The 24355-nt window shown below is 43.0% G+C and overlaps 1 protein-coding gene across 1 annotated transcript in view; it reads left to right on the forward strand.

The window, feature by feature from the left end:
- LOC123749831 (uncharacterized) overlaps positions 1–22925 on the forward strand; it is a 64347-nt gene extending 41422 nt beyond the window's left edge. Inside the window, exons 3-11 of the mRNA XM_069337735.1 lie at positions 2851–2999; positions 3171–3288; positions 3465–3578; positions 5831–5967; positions 7788–7917; positions 13166–13288; positions 13747–13857; positions 14627–14744; positions 16169–22925. Of these exons, the coding sequence (XP_069193836.1) occupies positions 2851–2999; positions 3171–3288; positions 3465–3578; positions 5831–5967; positions 7788–7917; positions 13166–13288; positions 13747–13857; positions 14627–14744; positions 16169–18641 (3473 nt within the window). The 3' untranslated portion in view covers positions 18642–22925. The remainder of the gene's footprint in view (positions 1–2850; positions 3000–3170; positions 3289–3464; positions 3579–5830; positions 5968–7787; positions 7918–13165; positions 13289–13746; positions 13858–14626; positions 14745–16168) is intronic.
- The last annotated feature ends 1430 nt before the right edge of the window (positions 22926–24355 follow it).

Raw genomic sequence — 24355 nt, forward strand, 5'->3', positions numbered from 1 at the left:
CTTCTCCTCCCCATAAACTGCTCTGCCCCCCCCCTCCTCCCCTCAGTTTACTACCTCGTTAGAAAACCCTTCGTTTCTGACCACGTTGCCAAGTTTCCCCTCTCGCCAGACACGCCCATTGACAACGGCGAATCACTGCGAAACTTTGCCCCGTTTCGGACTGAGGAATTGCGGATTTCGTTCGTACATTACTTGTTTTAAGGGTCCGCCTCGCTTGGCCCTGATGCGGGATGACAATCTGTTGGAGTGATGGAGGAGGGAAGGGGAGTGTATGGGGCCCTGGTTGCTAGGTAGCTGGGAGTGTATGGGGCCCTGGTTGCTAGGCAGCTGGGAGTGTATGGGGCTCTGGTTGCTGGGAGTGTATGGGGCCCCTGGTTGCTAGGGGCCCCATACATTAATACATCTTCAGATCATCATTAATATCTTCATCATTAATACATCATTAATACATTAGGGGCCCCATATATTAATACATCTTCAGAAGGAGCACTTCTTCTGAAGATGTATTAATATACGAAAGTACTTAAGGAAATTACTGTTTCAATTTTCCTCCGTCGTCTGACACTGCCATATATATATATATATATATATATATATATATATATATATATATATATATATATATATATATATATAGACACACTCCCGTGAGAGTTAAGGGGAGGAGCTGTGAGGGTTTACGAGAGAAGGCAAGATATTGGGTGAGTGAGGTGCGGCTTTATTGTTCAGGGAGCTATATAACCCTGGGGCTTGGACCCCCCCCCCCCCCTGTCCTTCCTCACCCCTAGTGTTGATATTACTCCTCCACCACAACACCCCTAGTGTTGATATTACTCCTCCACCACACCCCTAGTGTTGATATTACTCCTCCACCGCACCCCTAGTGTTGATATTACTCCTCCACCACACCCCTAGTGTTGATATTACTCCTCCACCACACCCCTAGTGTTGATATTACTCCTCCACCACACCCCTAGTGTTGATATTACTCCTCCACCACACCCCTAGTGTTGATATTACTCCTCCACCACACCCCTAGTGTTGATATTACTCCTCCACCACACCCCTAGTGTTGATATTACTCCTCCACCACACCCCTAGTGTTGATATTACTCCTCCACCACACCCCTAGTGTTGATATTACTCCTCCACCACACCCCTAGTGTTGATATTACTCCTCCACCACACCCCTAGTGTTGATATTACTCCTCCACCACACCCCTAGTGTTGATATTACTCCTCCACCACACCCCTAGTGTTGATATTACTCCTCCACCACACCCCTAGTGTTGATATTACTCCTCCACCACACCCCTAGTGTTGATATTACTCCTCCACCACACCCCTAGTGTTGATATTACTCCTCCACCACACCCCTAGTGTTGATATTACTCCTCCACCACACCCCTAGTGTTGATATTACTCCTCCACCACACCCCTAGTGTTGATATTACTCCTCCACCACACCCCTAGTGTTGATATTACTCCTCCACCACACCCCTAGTGTTGATATTACTCCTCCACCACAACACCCCTAGTGTTAATATTACTCCTCCACCACACCCCTAGTGTTGATATTACTCCTCCACCACAACACCCCTAGTGTTGATATTACTCCTCCACCACAACACCCCTAGTGTTGATATTACTCCTCCACCACAACACCCCTAGTGTTGATATTACTCCTCCACCACAACACCCCTAGTGTTGATATTACTCCTCCACCACCACACCCCTAGTGTTGATATTACTTCTCCACCACACCCCTAGTGTTGATATTACTCCTCCACCACACCCCTAGTGTTGATATTACTCCTCCACCACACCCCTAGTGTTGATATTACCCCCCCCCCATCATACAAAAACGCTTCTCTCTCTCTTTGTCTCTCTCTCTCTCTCTCTCTCTCTCTCTCTCTCTCTCTCTCTCTCTCTCTCTCTCTCTCTCTCTCTCTCTCTCTCTCTCTCTCTCTCTCTCTCTCTCTCCCCCTCCCTCCCTCCCTCCCTCTCTCTCTCTCTCTCTCCCTCCCTCCCTCTCTCTCTCTCTCTCTCTCTCTCCCTCCCTCTCTCTCTCTCTTCCCCCCTCCCTCCCTCTCTCTCTCTCTCTCTCTCTCTCTCTCTCTCTCTCTCTCTCTCTCTCTCTCTCTCTCTCTCTCTCTCTCTCTCTCTCTCTCTCTGCAGTTGCAGTTGTATATATGCAAAACTCCCAAACTGAACATGCAAATTCATTTTGCAGCCACAATCATCTCCGAGCAATTTTCGTTCATTTTCGGGTGTTCAGTTTTTGACCTTATAATAAAGTCAGTGTGGAAGCCCTTTATTCCGGGTCCTGTCGTGTTGTCTGTTGCGTGGCTTGTGCGCCTGTTTCCTCAACACATTTCTATAAGCGTTTGCTTGTAGGCTTCAGGTGTGTACTCACCTAGTTGCGCTTCCGGGGGTTGAGCTCCCCCGCAATATATATATATATATATATATATATATATATATATATATATATATATATATATATATATATATATATATATATATATATATATATATATACACTTAATAGCCAGAGTTTCCTAACAAGCCAACTTTTTAAATATTAAATATATAATATCATCTTATTACAAAATAGTAGAGATTTTACCCAAACCTAACTTAGAAACTCTGCGTAAATTACTGTAAATAGAACCGATTGTTTCTATACATATTGCGTTAAACAGGTAGAGAGTGTGCATAAGTAAATTAGAGAGTCATATTGTCAATATTATAATATTTTGATTACACGGTCCAGCATTTGCGTCACTGCACTTGCGTCACTGCACTTGCGTCACTGCATATTCCACCTGCATTGTATCTCCCTCACAGATGCGTCGCTGGGACTGGAGTGGCCATCGCGGTTCTCCCTCTCCATCAACGGGGCGGTGACGGCGTACAGCCTCTCCCTCACTCCTCCCCACCACCAGCGGGCCTTCTCCACCACCACCATGTACCACACCACCACTCTCCGCCACCAGGTGGGTCCACCAAGCTCAGGAGGACTCCGCCAAGAGCTCCCAAGAGCTCACTACTGCTTTTTGAAACCATTTTGAAGGAAACTGTATGACGAAAGTGCTATAATATGTATTTTGTGTAGTTTCAACCATTGTTAATTGTGTGATACGATTATTGTTGATTGAGTGTTGCAGTTTGAGGGATTGTCGAGCAACGTGACGTACGCTGGGCGGCTGGTAGCACTGGTTGGGCAACACCACTGGCCTTACGGTCTTCTCAACTTCACAATCACCTCTCCTACGCTCCTTACAGGTATTGTGATGATTGTGATTTCATTGCATTTTGGTGGTGATTTTGTATAATAGTGATTTTGTGCTGTGGGAACTCACCAGGCTATTTGTGCCTGCAGGACCGAGCTTTAGCTCTTGGACCCCGGTTTTTTTTAGCCACTGGTTGTCCATTGATTCATCTGGTTCCTCTCTATACAGGTCTTGCTCTGGGACAACGGATGGTGTATGGTCGACCCTCCAGCACCATCGCCGACCTCACCATCATCACCATCTCCGCCAGGCTCCGCTGGTCACCATCACCTTTCATCACAGGTATTGTGTTCGATCACTTACGAACCTATTAACTTGCGAACCTATTAACGAGACCCGAACCTCTTAAGTCCATCATGGTGACACAGATTGTATTCACTGAGTAGTTTACCAGGTCATCGTCATCAAGGTAAACTGCCCAATTACCTATAATGTGGGTCTTATATGCACACTTTTGGGTTTGTAAATTGCTCTGTGCAAAGGCAGCAGTTTAGCTCAGTATTTATCACACCACACGTCACTGTAAGTCCTCCACACGTCACTGTAACTCCTCCACACGTCACTGTAAGTCCTCCACACGTCACTGTAGCTCCTCCAAACGTCACTGTAGCTCCTCCACACGTCACTGTAGCTCCTCCACACGTCACTGTAACTCCTCCACACGTCACTGTAGCTCCTCCACACGTCACTGTAGCTCCTCCTCCACACGTCACTGTAGCTCCTCCACACGTCACTGTAGCTCCTCCACACGTCACTGTAACTCCTCCACACGTCACTGTAGCTCCTCCTCCACGTCACTAGCTCCTCCACACGTCACTGTAGCTCCTCCACACGTCACTGTAACTCCTCCACACGTCACTGTAGCTCCTCCACACGTCACTGTAACTCCTCCACACGTCACTGTAGCTCCTCCACACGTCACTGTAGCTCCTCCACACGTCACTGTAGCTCCACACGTCACTGTAGCGCCTCCACACGTCACTGTAGCTCCTCCACACGTCACTGTAGCTCCTCCACACGTCACTGTAGCTCCTCCACACGTCACTGTAGCTCCTCCACACGTCACTGTAACTCCTCCACACGTCACTGTAACTCCTCCACACGTCACTGTAGCTCCTCCACACGTCACTGTAGCTCCTCCACACGTCACTGTAACTCCTCCACACGTCACTGTAACTCCTCCACACGTCACTGTAACTCCGCACGTCACTGTAGCTCCTCCACACGTCACTGTAGCTCCTCCACACGTCACTGTAACTCCTCCACACGTCACTGTAACTTCTCCACACGTCACTGTAACTCCTCCACACGTCACTGTAACTCCTCCACACGTCACCGTAACTCCTCCACACGTCACTGTAACTCTTCCACACGTCACTGTAGCTCCTCCACACGTCACTGTAGCTCCTCCACACGTCACTGTAGCTCCTCCACACGTCACTGTAGCTCCTCCACACGTCACTGTAGTTCCTCCACACGTCACTGTAACTCCACACTTCACTGTAACTCCTCCACACGTCACTGTAGCTCCACACGTCACTGTAACTCCTCCACACTTCACTGTAACTCCTCCACACGTCACTGTAACCCCTCCACACGTCACTGTAGCTCCTCCACACGTCACTGTAGCTCCTCCACACGTCACTGTAACTCCTCCACACGTCACTGTAGCTCCTCCACACGTCACCGTAACTCCTCCACACGTCACTGTAGCTCCTCCACACGTCACTGTAACTCCTCCACACGTCACTGTAACTCCACACTTCACTGTAACTCCTCCACACGTCACTGTAACTCCTCTACACGTCACTGTAGCTCCTCCACACGTCACTGTAGCTCCTCCACACGTCACTGTAGCTCCTCCACACGTCACTGTAGTTCCTCCACACGTCACTAGCTCCTCCACACGTCACTGTAACTCCACACGTCACTGTAACTCCTCCACACTTCACTGTAACTCTTCCACACGTCACTGTAACTCCACACGTCACTGTAGCTCCTCCTCACGTCGCTAGCTCCTCTACACGTCACTAGCTCCTCCACACGTCACTGTAACTCCACACGTCACTGTAGCTCCTCCACACGTCACTGTAACTCCTCCACACGTCACTGTAACTCCTCCACACGTCATTGTAACTCCTCCACACGTCACTGTAGCTCCCCCACACGTCATTGTAACTCCTCCACACGTCACTGTAGCTCCTCCACACGTCACTGTAGCTCCTCCACACGTCACTGTAACTCCTCCACACGTCACTGTAGCTCCTCCACACGTCACTGTTGCTCCTCCACACGTCACTGTAGCTCCTCCACACCTCACTGTAACTCCTCCACACGTCACTGTAACTCCTCCACACCTCACTGTAACTCCTCCACACCTCAATGTAACTCCTCCACACCTCACTGTAACACCTCCACATGTCACTGTAGCTCCACACGTCACTGTAGCTCCTTCACACCTCACTGTAACTCCACACCTCACTGTAACTCCTCCAGACACAGCTGACCACATATATATATATGCCCCCCTACAGGCAGGGTGTCGACGGCGCCCCAGGAGAGCGAGGAGCCCCCTGAAGCAGGAGCCAGGCCCTTGGGATACCGTCTGAGACTCTGGGACCACAAGAACCTCGTCTCCCAGGTCACCACCAACGTTAACGGCAGGAATAGTGTAGGTCCCTTGTACCCCTGGTCTTACTGCACCGTTGTTTGGACGCTGTTAATGGCCTCACTGTTAGTGTACCGTTGTTTGGACGCTGTTAATGGCCTCACTGTTAGTGTACCGTTGTTTGGACGCTGTTAATGGCCTCACTGTTAGTGTACCGTTGTTTGGACGCTGTTAATGGCCTCACTGTTAGTGTACAGTTGTTTGGACGTAGGTCCTGTCCTCACTGTTAGTGTACCGTTATTTGGACGGTGCTCCTGTTTTCCCTGTTAGTGGACCGTTATTTAGACGGTGCTCCTGTTTTCACTGTTAGTGGACCGTTATTTGGACGGTGCTCCTGTTTTCACTGTTAGTGGACCGTTGTTTGGACGCTGTTAATGTCCACACTGTTAGTGTACCGTTGTTTGGACGCAGGTCCTGTCCTCACTGTCAGTGTACCGTTGTTTGGACGGTGCTCCTGTTTTCACTGTTACTGCACCGTTGCTTCAACGCTAACGACCATTGCGTCAAATTTCCGGTGCTCTAAGCTAAAATTATTTTGGGTTCGTTGGAACACCAGAAGGCATTATGTTAGGCTTATAGAGGTCCCCATCCCCCTAAGAAGCAAGCCACAACAGGTTTCTTGCTCCCCGGGTATACTCCCCATCTACTGCTAGGTGAACAGAGGCATCAGGCGCATGAAAACGTGCCCAACGTTTCTACCCTTCTCGGGCATTGAACCATTGAACTCTTAATATATCACTTAAAGGAATATATTAAAGAATTACTTTAAGGAATATATTAATGAAACTTAATATATCCCTAAAAGGAATATAATGTAATATATTAAGTAATATATATTCCTCAATATATTCCTAAAAGGAATATATTAAACAGTTACTTTAAGACTAAAGGATTCCAATAAAAGCAGAGATGTTCGGTGACTCAAGATCTCCAGAAGTCTTCTATCGTTAAGGCACCGAGGCCAGGATCTACTTACGAAACCTGTACATCTTTCCTCAATTTGATTGATGAAGATTGAGCCACCTGAGAGGTGGCACGGGCATGAATAGCCCCGAAATTCCATGATCGTATCGGTTGAGTATTGTAAACAGTTTGCGAGGTCATTCTTGTTGTTGTAAACAGCCTCGTAACGTTTTTCATAAGCTGTTTAATATATGTAAACTTTCCATGATTGAGGAAAGATGGACAGGTTTCGTAATTATACAGGTAAATACCTGGTGATTCCTGGTAAGCTTTGTCGATAAGCTTATTTCTCTGTAAAATACATGTGTGTGTGCTGTTAATATGTTGATATTGTAAAGTAATATCTAAGCTTAGTTAAGCTGAGATGATGTGAAATATTCTCATGGGTCTTTTTATTCAACATTATTGTAGGTGGGTTTGAAGTTTTAATAGATAAGTAGATGTTAATATGGTTACTGTAATGTATATTGTCTTGTCTCTTATACTGCCTCCTCTCTTATCCTCTCTTCCTCTCTCTTTCTCTCTCTTTCTCTATCTTTCTCTATCTTTCTCTATCTTTCTCTCTCTCTCTCTCTCTCTCTCTCTCTCTCTCTCTCTCTCTCTCTCTCTCTCTCTCTCTCTCTCTCTCTCTCTCTCTGCACACTAATCCTTCCTCTCTCTGCCTCTTCTTTCCTCCCTCACCTCTCCCCTTTCTCTCCCCCCTCCTCCCTCCTCCCTCCCCCTTTCTCTCTCCCCCCTCCTCCATTCCTCCATTCATTTCCCCCCCCTCTCCCCCCTTTCACTTCCCTCCCTCACCCCTCCCACTTTGTGACCGCCCCTCTCCTGTCCCCTTCCTCTGGACGACCCCTCCACACGAGCAGGGGTGCGAGGCTACCGTGGGGGGCCTTCAGCTGGACACCGTATACAAGGCTACGGTGGAGGCGGTGCTGGACGACGGTGAACCAGGGGCTGCCCTCTCCTTCTCCATCGACGCTGGCGCCCTCCATGTGGGTGAGTTCCGTACTGAGTTCAATGAGGTGGGACCAAAGAGCCAAAGCTCAACCCCCGCAAGCACAACTAGGTGAGTACTGTTCCATGTTGGTGAGTTGCTCACTGTTCCATGTTGGTGAGTTCCGCACTGTTCCATGTTGGTGAGTTCCGCACTGTTCCATGTTGGTGAGTTGCTCACGTTTCCATGTTGGTGAGATCCCTGTTCCCTTCCGTTGTTCCATGACGTCGAGGTGCCTAAAGAAGGCCTGTTGGCCTAAGCTGAACAGTTGCAATACATACCCCAACCAGCCACCCGACCAACTCGACCGGACAAAAGAGGATGGTAGCCGAGGCTATTTCCATCCCCCCGCCGGCACTCGGTTGGTAATCTTGGGCATGGTATTTTATCATTCCACTCTTGTACATGCAACAGAAAGGCTTAAGCTGGGAAGAGGCTATAAAAAGCCTTAAGTTTATGAGAGGCTGTAGAAAGCCCCAAGCTGAAGGGATGCTGCAGAAAGCCCTAAGCTAAGGGGATTGTTTATATAGACCGAGGGAGGGTTTATAGAAAGCTGGAGTCTATAGAAAGACTCAAGGTCTTCAGTTAACTGGAGTGTCTGAAGGAAGATGAAAGTTTCCTGATGAGTTGAAGTGTCTGTGAGTGTCTAAGACCTCTAAGGTGCTGAAGTGTCCGTTGGAAAGTCCCCAAGACCTCCAAAGTGCTGGAGTGTCCGTGGGGGAACCCCCAAGACCTCCAAGGTGCTGGAGTGTCCGTGGGAAAGTCCCCAAGACCTCCAAGGTGCTGGAGTGTCCGTGGGAAAGTCCCCTAGACCTCCAAGGTACTGGAGTGTCCGTGGGAAAGTCCCCAAGACCTCCAAGGTGCTGGAGTGTCCGTGGGAAAGTCCCCAAGACCTCCAAGATGCTGGAGTGTCCGTGGGAAAGTCCCCAAGACCTCCAAGGTGCTGGAGTGTCCGTGGGAAAGTCCCCAAGACCTCCAAGATGCTGGAGTGTCCGTGGGAAAGTCCCCAAGACCTCCAAGGTGCTGGAGTGTCCGTGGGAAAGTCCCCTAGACCTCCAAGGTACTGGAGTGTCCGTGGGAAAGTCCCCAAGACCTCCAAGGTACTGGAGTGTCCGTGGGAAAGTCCCCAAGACCTCCAAGATGCTGGAGTGTCCGTGGGAAAGTTCCCAAGACCTCCAAGGTGCTGGAGTGTCCGTTTGCAGTTCTAAGATCTCAAAGCGACGGATGTGTTCATTGAGAAGACCATAAAAGTTCCTACAGACGGCAGGAAGATGTCTTCGTGACACGCAAAGAACTTCGCGATCAAAAGAAAGCGCCTCAGCAAATTTCTCATTTTTTTAAAATTCCTGAATACATTAAAGTCTCATTAAGGTTCGGATGATAACCCAGTCTATTGAGAGGAAGATAACATTTATCCAACGTATTTTGCTTGTCCCTAGTGATGCTATTTGTATTTGGTGTTGGACTTAAGGCCTATCAACCTCTGGAGGGTTATTAAGACCACCACAATACCTCACTGACCAACCAGCAAGTTTGGTATTGGACTTAAGACCTATCAACCTCTGGAGGGTTATTAAGGCCATCACAATACCTTACTGACCAACCAGCAAGTTTGGTGTTGGACTTAAGACCTATCAACCTCTGGAGGGTTATTAAGACCACAATACCTTACTGACCAACCAGCAAGTTTGGTGTTGGACTTAAGACCTATCAACCTCTGGAGGGTTATTAAGACCACCACAATACCTCACTGACCAACCAGCAAGTTTGGTGTTGGACTTAAGACCTATCAACCTCTGGAGGGTTATTAAGACCATAATACCTCACTGACCAACCAGCAAGTATACTTTTTAGTCCTGAACCTAGTTCAGATCTAAGGTATACTATATACAGACGATACGCTAGGTATACACCATATATACAGTGCTTATATGTATATATCACCATATGTACACCATATATGTATATACACTGGTAGATTGGGATTACCTCTCAGTGTACACATAACTAGATACATTGTATATTTGTCATTTATTTGCAAATACCCGGATTAAGTTTGCTTGTTGTATATGTATATATATTATATTATATATATAATATATATATATATATATATATATATATATATATATATATATATATATATATATTATATATTATTATATTAATAATAATAATTATTTGTAAGATATACAAGGGATACAGGTATTAGTAGGTACAGTATTTGTACAGTTTTATAAAGTCCGTAATTACATATATTTTGTAGATAACATTTTGTATGGAAACGAATCGTAGTTTTGACTATTTGTTTCTTTGTCTTTATATTTTTTTCAATTGTTGTGCCTTCTATATACAGTCGTTGACTCTCGTTAAACCACTTGGGGGTGGACGGTAGAGTGACGGTCTGGCGTCATGCAGGTCGGTGTTCAATCCCCGACCGTCCACAAGTGGTTGGGCACCATTCCTTTCCCTCCGTCCGATCCCAAATCCTTATCCTGACCCCTTCCCAGTGCTATATAGTCGTTGTGGCTTGGCGCTTTCTCCTCATAGTTCCATTAACTCTTATCTTTCTGTGTATTTTATTTTCCTCTTTTTTTTTGTTCTGTTTCATTCTGTGTAATATTGTTTTTTTCCTGTGAAGGTGTTTTTCCTGTGAAGGTGTTTTTCCTGTGAAGGTGTTTTTCCTGTGAAGGTGTTTTTCCTGTGAAGGTGTTTTTCCTGTGAAGGTGTTTTTCCTGTGAGGTGTTTTTCCTGTGAAGGTGTTTTTCCTGTGAAGGTGTTTTCCCTGTGAAGGTGTTTTCCCTGTGAAGGTGTTTTCCCTGTGAAGGTGTTTTCCCTGTGAAGGTGTTTTTCCTGTGAGGTGTTTTTCCTGTGAGGTGTTTTTCCTGTGAAGGTGTTTTTCCTGTGAAGGTGCTTTTCCTGTGAAGGTGTTTTTCCTGTGAAGGTGTTTTTCCTGTGAAGGTGTTTTTCCTGTGAGGTGTTTTTCCTGTGAAGGTGTTTTCCCTGTGAGGTGTTTTTCCTGTGAGGTGTTTTTCCTGTGAAGGTGTTTTTCCTGTGAGGTGTTTTTCCTGTGAAGGTGTTTTTCCTGTGAAGGTGTTTTTCCTGTGAAGGTGTTTTTCCTGTGAAGGTGTTTTTCCTGTGAAGGTGTTTTTCCTGTGAAGGTGTTTTTCCTGTAAAGGTGTTTTTCCTGTGAAGGTGTTTTCCCTGTGAGGTGTTTTTCCTGTGAAGGTGTTTTTCCTGTGAGGTGTTTTTCCTGTGAAGGTGTTTTTCCTGTGAAGGTGTTTTCCCTGTGAAGGTGTTTTTCCTGTGAAGGTGTTTTTCCTGTGAAGGTGTTTTTCCTGTGAAGGTGTTTTTCCTGTGAAGGTGTTTTTCCTGTGAAGGTGTTTTTCCTGTGAAGGTGTTTTTCCTGTGAAGGTGTTTTCCCTGTGAAGGTGTTTTTCCTGTGAAGGTGTTTTTCCTGTGAAGGTGTTTTTCCTGTGAAGGTGTTTTTCCTGTGAAGGTGTTTTTCCTGTGAGGTGTTTTCCCTGTGAGGTGTTTTTCCTGTGAGGTGTTTTTCCTGTGAGGTGTTTTTCCTGTGAAGGTGTTTTTCCTGTGAAGGTGTTTTTCCTGTGAAGGTGTTTTTCCTGTGAGGTGTTTTTCCTGTGAGGTGTTTTTCCTGTGAAGGTGTTTTTCCTGTGAAGGTGTTTTCCCTGTGAAGGTGTTTTTCCTGTGAGGTGTTTTTCCTGTGAAGGTGTTTTTCCTGTGAAGGTGTTTTTCCTGTGAAGGTGTTTTTCCTGTGAGGTGTTTTCCCTGTGAAGGTGTTTTTCCTGTGAAGGTGTTTTTCCTGTGAAGGTGTTTTTCCTGTGAGGTGTTTTTCCTGTGAAGGTGTTTTTCCTGTGAGGTGTTTTTCCTGTGAAGGTGTGTTTCCTGTGAAGGTGTTTTTCCTGTGAAGGTGTTTTTCCTGTGAAGGTGTTTTCCCTGTGAAGGTGTTTTTCCTGTGAAGGTGTTTTCCCTGTGAAGGTGTTTTCCCTGTGAAGGTGTTTTCCCTGTGAAGGTGTTTTTCCTGTGAAGGTGTTTTTCCTGTGAAGGTGTTTTTCCTGTGAGGTGTTTTTCCTGTGAAGGTGTTTTCCCTGTGAAGGTGTTTTCCCTGTGAAGGTGTTTTTCCTGTGAAGGTGTTTTTCCTGTGAAGGTGTTTTTCCTGTGAAGGTGTTTTTCCTGTGAAGGTGTTTTTCCTGTGAGGTGTTTTCCCTGTGAAGGTGTTTTCCCTGTGAAGGTGTGTTTCCTGTGAAGGTGTTTTTCCTGTGAAGGTGTTTTTCCTGTGAGGTGTTTTCCCTGTGAGGTGTTTTTCCTGCAATGATTGCTGGTGCGATCAGGAGGAAGACGGAACTTAAAGACGATGTTCCCTTTAAGTCACAGTATAAACTTGATCATTACGTCCTTGCTGGAGCTGTTATTGACCTCACTCGACCTGGTCACCACCACCACACACGAGACCAGGTCAATACCGCCAGGTCGTTAACACCAGACACTCTTGAATATATTGTGACCTAGAAAGCTCATATTGGTCAATACGACGGAGCTAGTGATAACCTCCCACAGTCATTCATATATATATATATATATATATATATATATATATATATATATATATATATATATATAATTTTTTGCTTAACTCAGCAATCTGGTTTCCAAACCAGTCTTTGCCCAGTACCTTTATTTTCTTGTTTAATCTTATCTCATTACATTTTTATCCATTGTTTCTTGGTGATATATTGAGCTAGAGGTCATTATTTGTTTAATGTAAATGTTACGCAAATGTGTCTGAAATTATTCAACCAGTTGGTCTAATTGGTACAGCAATGGTCTCGCTGTTTGTAGGGTCGGCGTTCGACTCCTAATGGTCCAAGGAGTTGGGCACCATTCTTTTCACTCTGTTCTCATATCCCAGCTCCTTGTCCTCATATCCCAGCTTCTTGTCCTCGTATCCCAGCTGCTTGGCCTCATATCCCAGCTCCTTGTCCTCATATCCCAGCTCCATGTCCTCATAACCCAGCTCTTTGTCCTCATAACCCAAGTCTTTATCGTCGTATCCCTTCCATGTATTGTATAATCATTCAGGCTTAGCCCTTTCTCCTCATAAGGCTTAGCACTAATCATTGAGGCTTAGCCCTTCATCATAATGTGTTGTATAATCATTCAGCCTCAGCCTCTCCTCATAAGGATTAGCACTCTCTCATAATTACATTACCCTTACCTCCATGAGTACAGAGGACGGAGGGCTGACGACTGACGGGGTGTCCGAGTGCTACTCGGGCTTACAAGTCCGATGTCCGGGCTCCGAGCGTTGCGTCTCCCCCTACTGGATCTGCGACGGCGCTGAGGACTGTCCGGGTAAGACTCACCTTTTACGTCTAATATTAGACGTAATATGTCAGTCGACATATGGGCTTGAACGCCGGTCCGAGCTCCACACCCAACCTACCCCCGCCAAACACACACCGAAACTACGACGTTGGTACAACGTTCGAACAAGTTTTAACACCACCTAACCAGTTATAACAACCAATATAGCAAGTTGTAACAACGTTCTAATACGTCATAAACACGTTAACCCAAGATGTAACAACTTTATTACAAGTTGTAACAAACGGAAAATAGAGACAGTTTCGGTTTGTGTTTCCAGGGCCGCCTCAAAGATCTTCCCTCATGGATTTGATATGTCACGCAATGGTGATTATCTTGGGTATATATATATATCTTTATCTATATTCTCTGGTAGCATTTGATAGAGTTTACTGTATACCTGAGGTGTGTACTTCTATTCAGTTATCCGGTGATTGTGTTTACAGACGGAGCGGACGAGATGGGATGCGAGACGTCCCCCTGCGAAGGGTTCCGGTGCTGGGACGACGTCTGCATCGCGGGGGCCTGGCGCTGTGATGGGCACCGTGATTGTCAAGGTGGGCTGCTATGTGGCTGGCCTCTGAGTCCACCAGCCTCCACTGTGTCTGCTCGGGCTCTTGTACTAGTACTCAACTTACCTATTTCACTAGTTCTCTATGTACCTATTACTACATGTACCTATTTCACTAGTACTCTATGTAACTATTTCACTAGTACTCTATGTACCTATTGCATTGGTACTGTAATTATCTATCGCCCTGTTACCCTATCTACCTTGCGAATGACGTTTCGTCTGTGGCAATTTACATGTAAAATATAATTCCCAACTTCACGTTTTGTCAAATTTATGGTTTATTGATATCATTTGTTTATATCCTTCATGTTAACATAGAAATATATAATTCTGATTGAAATATATAATTCTGATTACTATAATTAGTTTATCTGTCGAGGTGTTTATTTACTAAATTTCAAATTTAATAACAAATTTATTGATTTATTTACATATTTAAAACATAATGTATTCAGACGATGAGTCACAACTGGATGAAGATATGATGAATATACCACACAACAGGAGACGACGACGACGTTTCGGTCCGTCCTGGACCATTTATCAAGTCGTGTATCACACACGACCTGATAATGGTCCAGGACGGACCGAAACGTCGTCGTTTCTTCAGTTTCTAATGAGTAGTTTGGTCATCACATAATGCACTGTTCGTATTAGGTCAAATATGATTGGCAGTGCCAGCAACTGTGGCACTGCTGGGGACAATTGTGATTGGTGGTTGATTATTAAATGATGTTCTCCTCCTCCTGCAGATGGTGATGATGAGTATGCTTGTCCTGTATGCCAGCCTGGGGAGGTGAGGTGTCCTAGAGGAGGAGCCTGCGTCCCTCTGAACGCCACCTGTGATGGTATCAACCACTGCTCTGATGGGTGGGTTACTGTGGTAGTGGTGGTGGTGTGTGGGGAGGGCGTGACCGAGGCATTGGCCTGTTGTGAGTTGCGTGGGGTATTGGAGAAGCCTTTTGTTTATTTGTATGTGTCTTTAGATCTTTCTGTGTCTATGTGGTTGTCTGTATCTTTGTCATGTCTTTGTGATTCTATCTCTCTCTCTCTCTCTCTCTCTCTCTCTCTCTCTCTCTCTCTCTCTCTCTCTCTCTCTCTCTCTCTCTCTCTCTCTCTCTCTCTCTCTCTCTCTCTCTCTCTCTTCTGCTGCCACTTCATTAAGTCCATTACACGTTTGACTCTGAATTAATCCCAGATTACAGAATTCATTAAACAAACAGCACTGCACAAATTTTTCTGGATCTGTTTTGCTTTGTTAGATTAAAGTTCATCTCAATTGTTAAATGGTTTTTGTAATTAATATATCAACCAAAATCAGTGAACAAATATTTTTGTTAAGGCGTTAAGTTCTGACGATAACATTCTAAGAGCTTAGTTAATAATATATGACATGTTGGCAAATTTTGATGAATTAAAGAATACAGAAAACTGCAGAAAGCCTATTGGTCCATACGAGGAAGCTCCTATTGGTCCATATCAGGCAGCTCCTATTGGTCCGTACGAGGCAGCCCTTATTGGTCCATACAAGGCAATTCCGATTTGTATCCACCCAATCTCCTATAACCTTTCACTCATGTAATTCAAGCGTAAGTTAGACCTAAGCGTCTAACCTACACTTGAAACAATTCAGCGACCCCACATCTTATTATGCTACCTGGTAATCCATCCTGCATATCAACAGCTTTGGTAAAACTGGTGTTTAGGAGTTAGTCAAGATTGGTTATTGCTTCGCCAAGAGCTTTCCATAGTCCTGGGTGTCAACAAGAGCTAATACTGGATACTGAGGTAGCGAGTAGTGGCTCTGTACTGAAAAGTGGGGCCCAGTCTTTCACTTCGAAACATGTGTGACATGTTTCACTATTCTTTTTACGACCTTGATCTAACATGACATTTGACACATTTGGACACCTTGTATGACCCTACTCTCGACTCTGTTAGAACCTTATTTGTTTAGTAGAAACATTTTGTCTTTGAGACTTTCAATTTTAGAGCGTTTGTTTTGTTTTCATATATAATAATTTTTTGTTTTTCTTTAAACATGTTTATTTTTTCCTTTTATTTTTTTATATTGAAATCTTGCCTCTTTTATGTAAAGAATTTTGGCATTTTGGGAAGAGCTTTTTCGTTCACTGTTGTCTTGTAGAGACTTACTTTCATCATATATCTTGACACTTTCTTTCATCACGTTCTCTCGGAGAGATCTTCCTTCATCATAACGTCTTGGAGAGACCTTCTGTGATCTGAAGACGAACACAGTTAATGAAGGATAGTAACTTTCCTTTTGTTTGCAGATGGGACGAATCTGGGGCTGTGTGTGGCTTCCCTTCCTGCGGCCCTGGCGAGCTACGGTGCCTAGACGGAGGCCGATGTGTGCAACACCAGCGGCTGTGTGACGGCGTTCCTGACTGTCCTACCTCAGAGGACGAGGACATCACCTTCTGTGCCGCCTTCACATCTATGCACGATATGCGCATCATCAAAGACAGTAAACCAGAGGCGGAGTGTGAGGGAGGCGCCTCGACCAAAGCAGCCTGCACGGACCAGGAGTTCCAGTGTAGTAGTGGGAAATGCATCTTTCGGTTGTATGTTTGTAATGGCATTGATGACTGTGAATTAGGAGAAGATGAGATGCCTTACGCTTGCGCCATGGCCCCCTCTGGTGTTGAAAAGAACGACATTCCTATATCCACTCGTGAAGAAGACACAGATGAGGGAGATATGCAGATTGAGGAGGACGATGTTGTAAATGAAGTTGAAGGTTTGGAATTTCCTTGTGCAGATAGGAGGCTGCAGTGTGAGGAAGTACATAAGTGTGACGAAGGCCATCCTGGAGACTGCATCACGGACTCTCACAACACTACGGATCTCGACAATGCGACGGCAAATGGCACAGACAGCATTATTACCATAGCTGTCCCGCCGACAGAGGACACAGACACAGGGTCTGTGCTTGATGACCGGCTCCAAGAGATAGATTCTAGCAACTCTCTTGAGAATGAAATTGAAGATCATAAAATGTCGACATCAGGTTCTTCAGCAATCACAGAAAACGTTACTATGGAAGTCTTGAGTGAAGATGATACCAGTATTTTGGAAGAAAAAGATGTAATACTTGAAGATGAGAAAGAAATCAATGTCATTTCTCTAACGGAAAATATTGATGACAGAGAAAACACAGCATTGGCTGAGGTGGATGTCAACATCGAGGTTGTGGATGAGGAATCTCCTGATCCAGATGGTGAAGAAGTCGAATCTTCAAGCCTCGAGGAGTATGATAACAGCTTAGAACGACGTCTTGTAGATGTCAATTTACTTCTCAGTTCCCGGAACTTGACCAATGGGACAGCCACTGATAATACGACATCTGTACTCGATGCGCCAGATGATTTTGATATTAATTCAACAACTCCATATCTGACTGCTGATAGTACTGATAATGATACTGATGAGAATTACGATGCATCGTCCAATGAAGGATATGAGAGAAGTGAAGAAACTGGTAATGTAACTACTCCAGAGCTTGGTCACTCGGACACCAGCAACTCCACAGAAGCATCAGACAATGAACAGGTTAGTCTGGAGGACGAGAGGGTGTCCTCCATGGAGTATGACCATCTACAAGATACTCTCAGTGCTTCTTTCAATGATACTCTCAGTGCTTCTTTCAACGATACTATCAGTGCTTCTTTCAACAATACTATCAGTGCTTCTTTCAACGATACAATCAGTGGTTCTTTCAATGATTCTCTCGGTACTTCTTTCAGTGATACTGTTAGTGTAGCTACAAGTATCTCTAATCAACCACCGACCACTGAAATTCCAACATTGAATTATATACCATCAGAAAACGAGACAACAGTGCCTGAGAACACCACTATATTCGACAGTACTGAAAGCGATGCTGCCTTCTTCCCGATCTTGGAAGCGTCTGATTCTTCCAACACAACAGAGAGCCAAATTGGCACTGACGTTGAAGACTCTAGAGTTGTTCTGATTGATGACGACGTATCACCTTCGGCAACGACGCTGATGGCGTCAGCTGTTTCAGAGGAGGCAGATCTCACTACTATGACCTCGTCATTATACGACCAAGACCCAGTAACAAATAACACTCTAGAGCAAATGGACATAGATAGAGTACACACTACAACGGAATACGATACAGAGTTCTTCGTGTCTACCACCGAGGCAGCAGCAACAGCATCAACGGTAGCATACGAACCCACGGAACATCCAGCAGACACGACTTCGAAACCCCCGGAACATCCAGCAGACACGACATCGAAACCCACGGAACATCCAGCAGACACGACTTCGAAACCCACGGAACATCCAGCAGACAGGACTTCGAAACCCACGGAACATCCAGCAGATACGACTTCGAAACCCACCATCTTCACTACTGAGCCATACAACTGGAAGGACATTCCCATTGGCCAGCAAAATCTGACTATCTTGATTGCAGTTCACTCTGAGACGAATGAAAGCAAGATCCCCCAGTATATCATCCATGGGATGGACGGCAGCACCTACGAGTACGAGATAGTGAGTATAGTGAAAGATAACGACCTCGCTAAAGAAAAACGCCAAGACATTAGTAGCGAGGCGTCCATAGAAGAGGCTGAAAAGGAGAAGACAGTGACTAAGGAAACAGAGAAGGCTGATGGGAGTCTTAGTTACCTTCAGGGCAACAACATCTCAGGTGCTTCAAGAGCTTCTTTGTCTCTCATCTCTCTCATCATCACCTTTATTTGTAAGCTTTAGTATTTAGGACTATATATTGTTCTGGATTAATTTTTTGCATAAGGAACTACTGAAATGAGTTAATGTACGAGGACTCGGTGCTCGAAGTTACATATGACAGAGGCCAGGATTTCATATGTAGTACAAGTGGTGGTAGTCACATATGGCAGAGTCCAGTACCTCTTGTGTAATACATGTCCAGGAAGTCACATATGACAGAGCCCAGGACTTCATATGTAGTACAAGTAGTGGAAGTCACATATGGCAGAGTCCAGTACCATGTGTGTAGCACATGTGAGTACACTCAGCTGGTGTGTATACTCACTGCCTCATTTTGACTACTGTTCTATCATGAATCTCACAATTATACTTAAATTTATGTATTGTATGTCACATAAATTTATATATTGTACAGTATTCGATTTCTGTTTAATACTCTGATTTCTGATAAAGAAAAATGTAAAGATTTATGGCTCCTAAAACATTGTAATTCATTTAATGGAGCAACAAAAACATTTACTTGTGAAAGCTTGTTGAAAATAATGTTACTTTTCGCAGTATATGTGTCTCACGGAGCTAATAGTAAGAAATGTCATGAATTTTTTTTTATAAATGATCATTGAACAAATAATATATGATATACAGAAAACGTATTTATATAGGACGATGTTTTTATCAACACTAAATAGATTTTCTCACTTGATAATGTTCTGACTATAATAGATAATGTTATGTCTAGAACGCCTCCACTTGCATCAGTGAACAGTGTTGAACACCTAAACCATGCAAATATTAAACAAGTGCCGAAACATGTGACCAACTTTTGACCATCACCACGTTTTGTAGAGGTTCATATTGACTTTATCAAACGTGACTCGCCAAAATGAAAACTACGTTTCGAGCATCGAATGTGAGGATTTTGCATGAGCGACACATTGACATTAGTTACAAGAGACTGTGATGGTGTGTGTTCCTAGAGGCAGAATTGCGATTGATGCTTCGACGAGCGAAGCAGCTGACTGAAAGGTGTCAGATGATATACCCATATCAGTAATACAGTGGAACCTCCCACCAGTAGCACAAACAATGGAACCTCTCACCAGTAGCACAAAGGAACTTCCCACCAGTAGCACAAGCCATGGAACTTTTGAACTTGGCAACTGAATTTGATATGATGAACATTTCTCGAGACGAATTAAACTTCATTCTCATATTAAAAGTAACAACTGCTTCTTGTGACTGTACCTCCGTGTTCTTACAAGTGTATGTTCTACATTGTGTATAGTGTAGCACATGAACATTCCATTGATGACGACCAGTATCTGTAACTCGTTAAGCATTATATCAGAGAGGGCAACATAAACTTGAGTAACGTTTATGTGAACATTGAATCTAACGTCAGTTCAACGTCGTTTGCCCGCGGGGTTAACGAGCATTTGGACTACTTTTGTATTTTTGTGAATCAATGTTAAACAAATAGTGTGTGAGGCGCTTCCTAGGTGCACTTATGTGTCTTAATCCATTATTTCTCAATTACAAAGTGCAGTATATGACAATTTCATAAATATATTTGCTTACGTGTTGACAAAAACTTTATGATTAATGTATTGTCAACTTTATAATTTATACTGGCTTTAGTGTTCAATAATCTATTCTTAAAGCTATTTCGGTGTGCTTGTGCATGCTTAAGCAGTGTAGAGGAGTTTGTTGATAAGGAGGTTTGGGTGTTTTGGGAGCGGGTGTCACCAGGGTGTTCCTCGTGGTGGTGATGGGAGTTGGTGAGAGCAATACCTGTATCTCCCTGCTATTACTGATTCTGTTTGCCCTCCCCATCACCATCACCATGGCCGCCATCAGCTCTTCCCCAACCACCACCACCACCACCATGGCCTCCAGCTCCTGCTGCCCACGTTTATCACGGCACAGCTAATATAATAATATAATATATACGGCACGGCACAATGCAACAGAGCTGTAACCTGCTCTGTTGCATTGAATAAACTGACAAGTCTCATTTTTGTGTTATGCATACACAGTTGTAAGTTAGATAACAAAGGTAAGAGATGGTATTATACACGGCCTATTTATAATACATATAAATACATATACATACATCCTCCTAGAGGAACGATAATTAATCTCAGCCTTCAGTCGATTTATGTTCAATTTTCCACAGAGGAACAAGGGCATAAAAGACAATAATACTAGCATACCGAATTCAGATCTATATGAATATTCTCATGACAAATTGTTCCTATAATCAAAACACAGACACTTATTATTATTCATTAATTACCAGCATATATGTATATATATATATATATATATATATATATATATATATATATATATATATATATATATATATATATATATATATATATATATATATATATATATATTATATATATTTGTATCTTAATTTATTATGCATTCGCTTCTTAGCCCATTCTCATTTAGGCAGCGTAAAATTTGTAGTGATTATTGCCTTACGAGAAGTTTGGCGGCTGGATTAACGAACCTGTGGTCTCTGTTTACATGCACAATCTGTTAAAGTAGGCGGGAACAGCATTTTGAGTAGTGCTTTACAAACACAGGCAGTTAGTGGATCATCTTTTAGGGGAACACAATTGAACGTATACCTTGTGGGCAAATCATGCTTGAATAATATTGAATCAACGATATCGACGTAGATACTACGTTGAATCGACGTCCTTTTCCCATTGGGAACCAGTTGCGAGTACATAAGGGTCACTGAGTAACTTCCGAGACTTGGGCGAAATCACATTTCTCCAATGTTTTGGAGGACGGGTAGCTGCTCTCAGTTAGATCACTTCACTGTGTTGCATATTTCTCGTGTCTCCTAGCTATCATACCCCAACCCGTCCTCGACTCAAGCCCATTACATTCAGCGATCAACCCCACAGACGCATTTATAAATTTTAATATGCTGTTTATTCAAAACGGGAATTTTCTCAAGTATAAATTAATATTATAATATATTAGCATATTGTGTATATATAGGCATAGGATAGGTTAGGTTAGGTGTTTAGGTTCTGTTGGCGATTATTTGTAGTATGTGGGTGAAGCATTTATAGCGTTGTGAATCGAACAAAATTCGTCAGTGTAGCACTTGTTCCGGATAAGTTCGAACGTCAGCAGTTGTGAGTCGTGTGTAAACTGTTTTTCATTCATAAACGGGGTTTGGCGGGTGCATGGAATCACTTTTGGATCTTTGTTTGGAGGACGGGCTGCATACCCTTAGTCAACCCGTCCTCGACTCGAAGTCCATTCCATCCAGCAGTCGACCCCACAGATGCATTCATAAATTTTAACATGCTGTTCATTCAAAATAGGAATTTTCTCAAATATAAATTAATATTTTAATATATTAGCACATTGTGCATATATAGGAATAGGTTAGGTTACATGTTTAGGTTCTGTTGGCGATTATTTGTATTTGTAGTACGCAGGTGAAGCATTTACAGCGTTGTGGTTCGAACAAAAGTCGTCAGCGAAGCACTTGTTCCGGAAGTGTTCAAACGTCATCAGTTGTGAGTCGTGTGTAAACCGTTTTTCATTCATAAACAGCGGGTTTGGCGGTTGCATGGAATGGACTTAGGGTTTTTTTGTTTAGAGGTCGGGCTGAGTAAAAAGGCTTCGAACCTACGAATCTCTTGTAAAAAATTATTCAAGCCTTAGTCTTAGTAAAAAAGCTTCGAACCAACGAGTTAGTAAAAAGGCTCCGAACCTCTAAGTTTATTAGCAAAAAAAGGCTTTAAACCAAGAAGTAAAAAAAAAAAAAAAAAGTTTCGAACCAAAAATTTAACAGGCTTCGTTAACCTACGACTCGTAGTTCAGAGACTTCGAACCACTAAGGTTCATTAGAGCTGCACAAGAGTAAATAAGTATATATATATCCCATATCTCATCACGTGTGTTTAAATTCATAGAATTCGTGTTTCACTTTCAACTAGGTAGACATTGTTATTTATTTTAATGACCTGAAAATAAAAGTAATTAGAATTTTAAAATGTTGAGTTTCATCAATGATTCAAAACACAGGAAAGAGTGTATTGACAATCTTTATTTAAATGTTTTTTTACAGTCACTCAACACTCTAAAACTAAATATTGCTTTAATTGAATCAAAATGAATATTTTTATTGAAGAATGTACCCCATGTGCTCACAATTTTATTTAATAAGAATTATTACTTTATAGCAAATAAAATACTGTTGTCACTGAGTCCTTTGAGCAAAATAAAAAATATTTCTACTTAATAACAATTTAATACACTTTACTATTAGGTCTTTAATTATCCTTTTATATATTTATATTAGCAATAGAAGCCGAGAGTACCTAGGTCTCTCGAGAGATTTTTGAAAATAACGAAAATCACTGCCTTATAGGCAAATCGGGCCTTGCATAATAGGCCAAGTAGTGCTCAAAACCACGGTAGGCCTAACCTTGCCCATAACAAAATAAACATTTTCATGAAAAAATTAAAACCAGCGTAAAATCATTTTTAAATTATGACCATTTTGTATTATTATATAATAAACTGATAAATAAAAACATTAAAAAATAACAAAACTAGGCAAAAAGATGAAGACCAACATGGAACACAGGACATTTTCTGCCACACAGCCCTTGTAAGTGTCCTATCCTAACCTACCAGAGGACCAAACTCAGAAAACGGGACAGTACGTCACTTTGGCGAGCAGCTTACATTTTCTGCCACACAGCCCTTTGCCAGGAAAGAATCGCAGCCCGGGCGAAATCGTCATTTTTCTCAAAACTCAAAATCAAAACCAGCCATAGAATCGTTTTGAAAATGGTACCATTGTGTTTACCACAGCAATTTACATTTCTTTCTGTAAAGGCTTTCTTTGCTAATTTTCAATATCAAGGCCCAAACACCCATATTTACCGAGATACAGCCATCTCAAATATCAGATATATCATCGTGTTTTCTCAACAAATTATTAAGGAAAATGAGTTGAAAAACATGTAATAATAATTATAAACAGCTGAATAAAAAATGGGTAATGAAAAATAAAGCAATTTCTATATTATTCATTTACTTAGAGATTATTTCGAATGGTACTTATAGGGGCATATGTATGATACTTATAATGGCATAAGTATGGTACTTACATTGGCATATGTATGGTACTTATAGTGGCAAATGTATGGTACTCATAAAAGAATATGTATGGTACTTATAAAAAAATATGTATGGTACCTATATGAGCATATGTATAATACGTATAATGGTATATGCAGAGTACTTATAAAGACATGTATGATACACATAATGGCATATAAATGGTACCTATAAAGGCATATGTATGATACTTATATGGTCATATGTATGGTACTTACACGAGCCTATGTATGGTACTTATATGGCCATGTGTATGTTACATATATCGGTATGTGTATGTTACATATATTGGTATGTGAATGCCACTTATATGGGCATGTGTATGGTACATATATTTGTATGTGAATGGTACATATATGGGCATGTAAACGGTACTTATATAGGCATGTGTATAGTACTTATATGGGCATGTTAATAGTACTTATATGGTCATGAGTATAGTACTTATATGGGCATGTGTGCATGGGCTTACTTATGGGCATACGTATGGTACTTATATGGTCCTCCTAATGTTTCCCAACGTCAAGAAAACGGTAAATTGTAAGTGTCCTATCCTAACCTACCAG

This window comes from Procambarus clarkii, chromosome 38 (assembly GCF_040958095.1).
Source record: "Procambarus clarkii isolate CNS0578487 chromosome 38, FALCON_Pclarkii_2.0, whole genome shotgun sequence".
Lineage (NCBI taxonomy): Eukaryota > Metazoa > Arthropoda > Malacostraca > Decapoda > Cambaridae > Procambarus > Procambarus clarkii.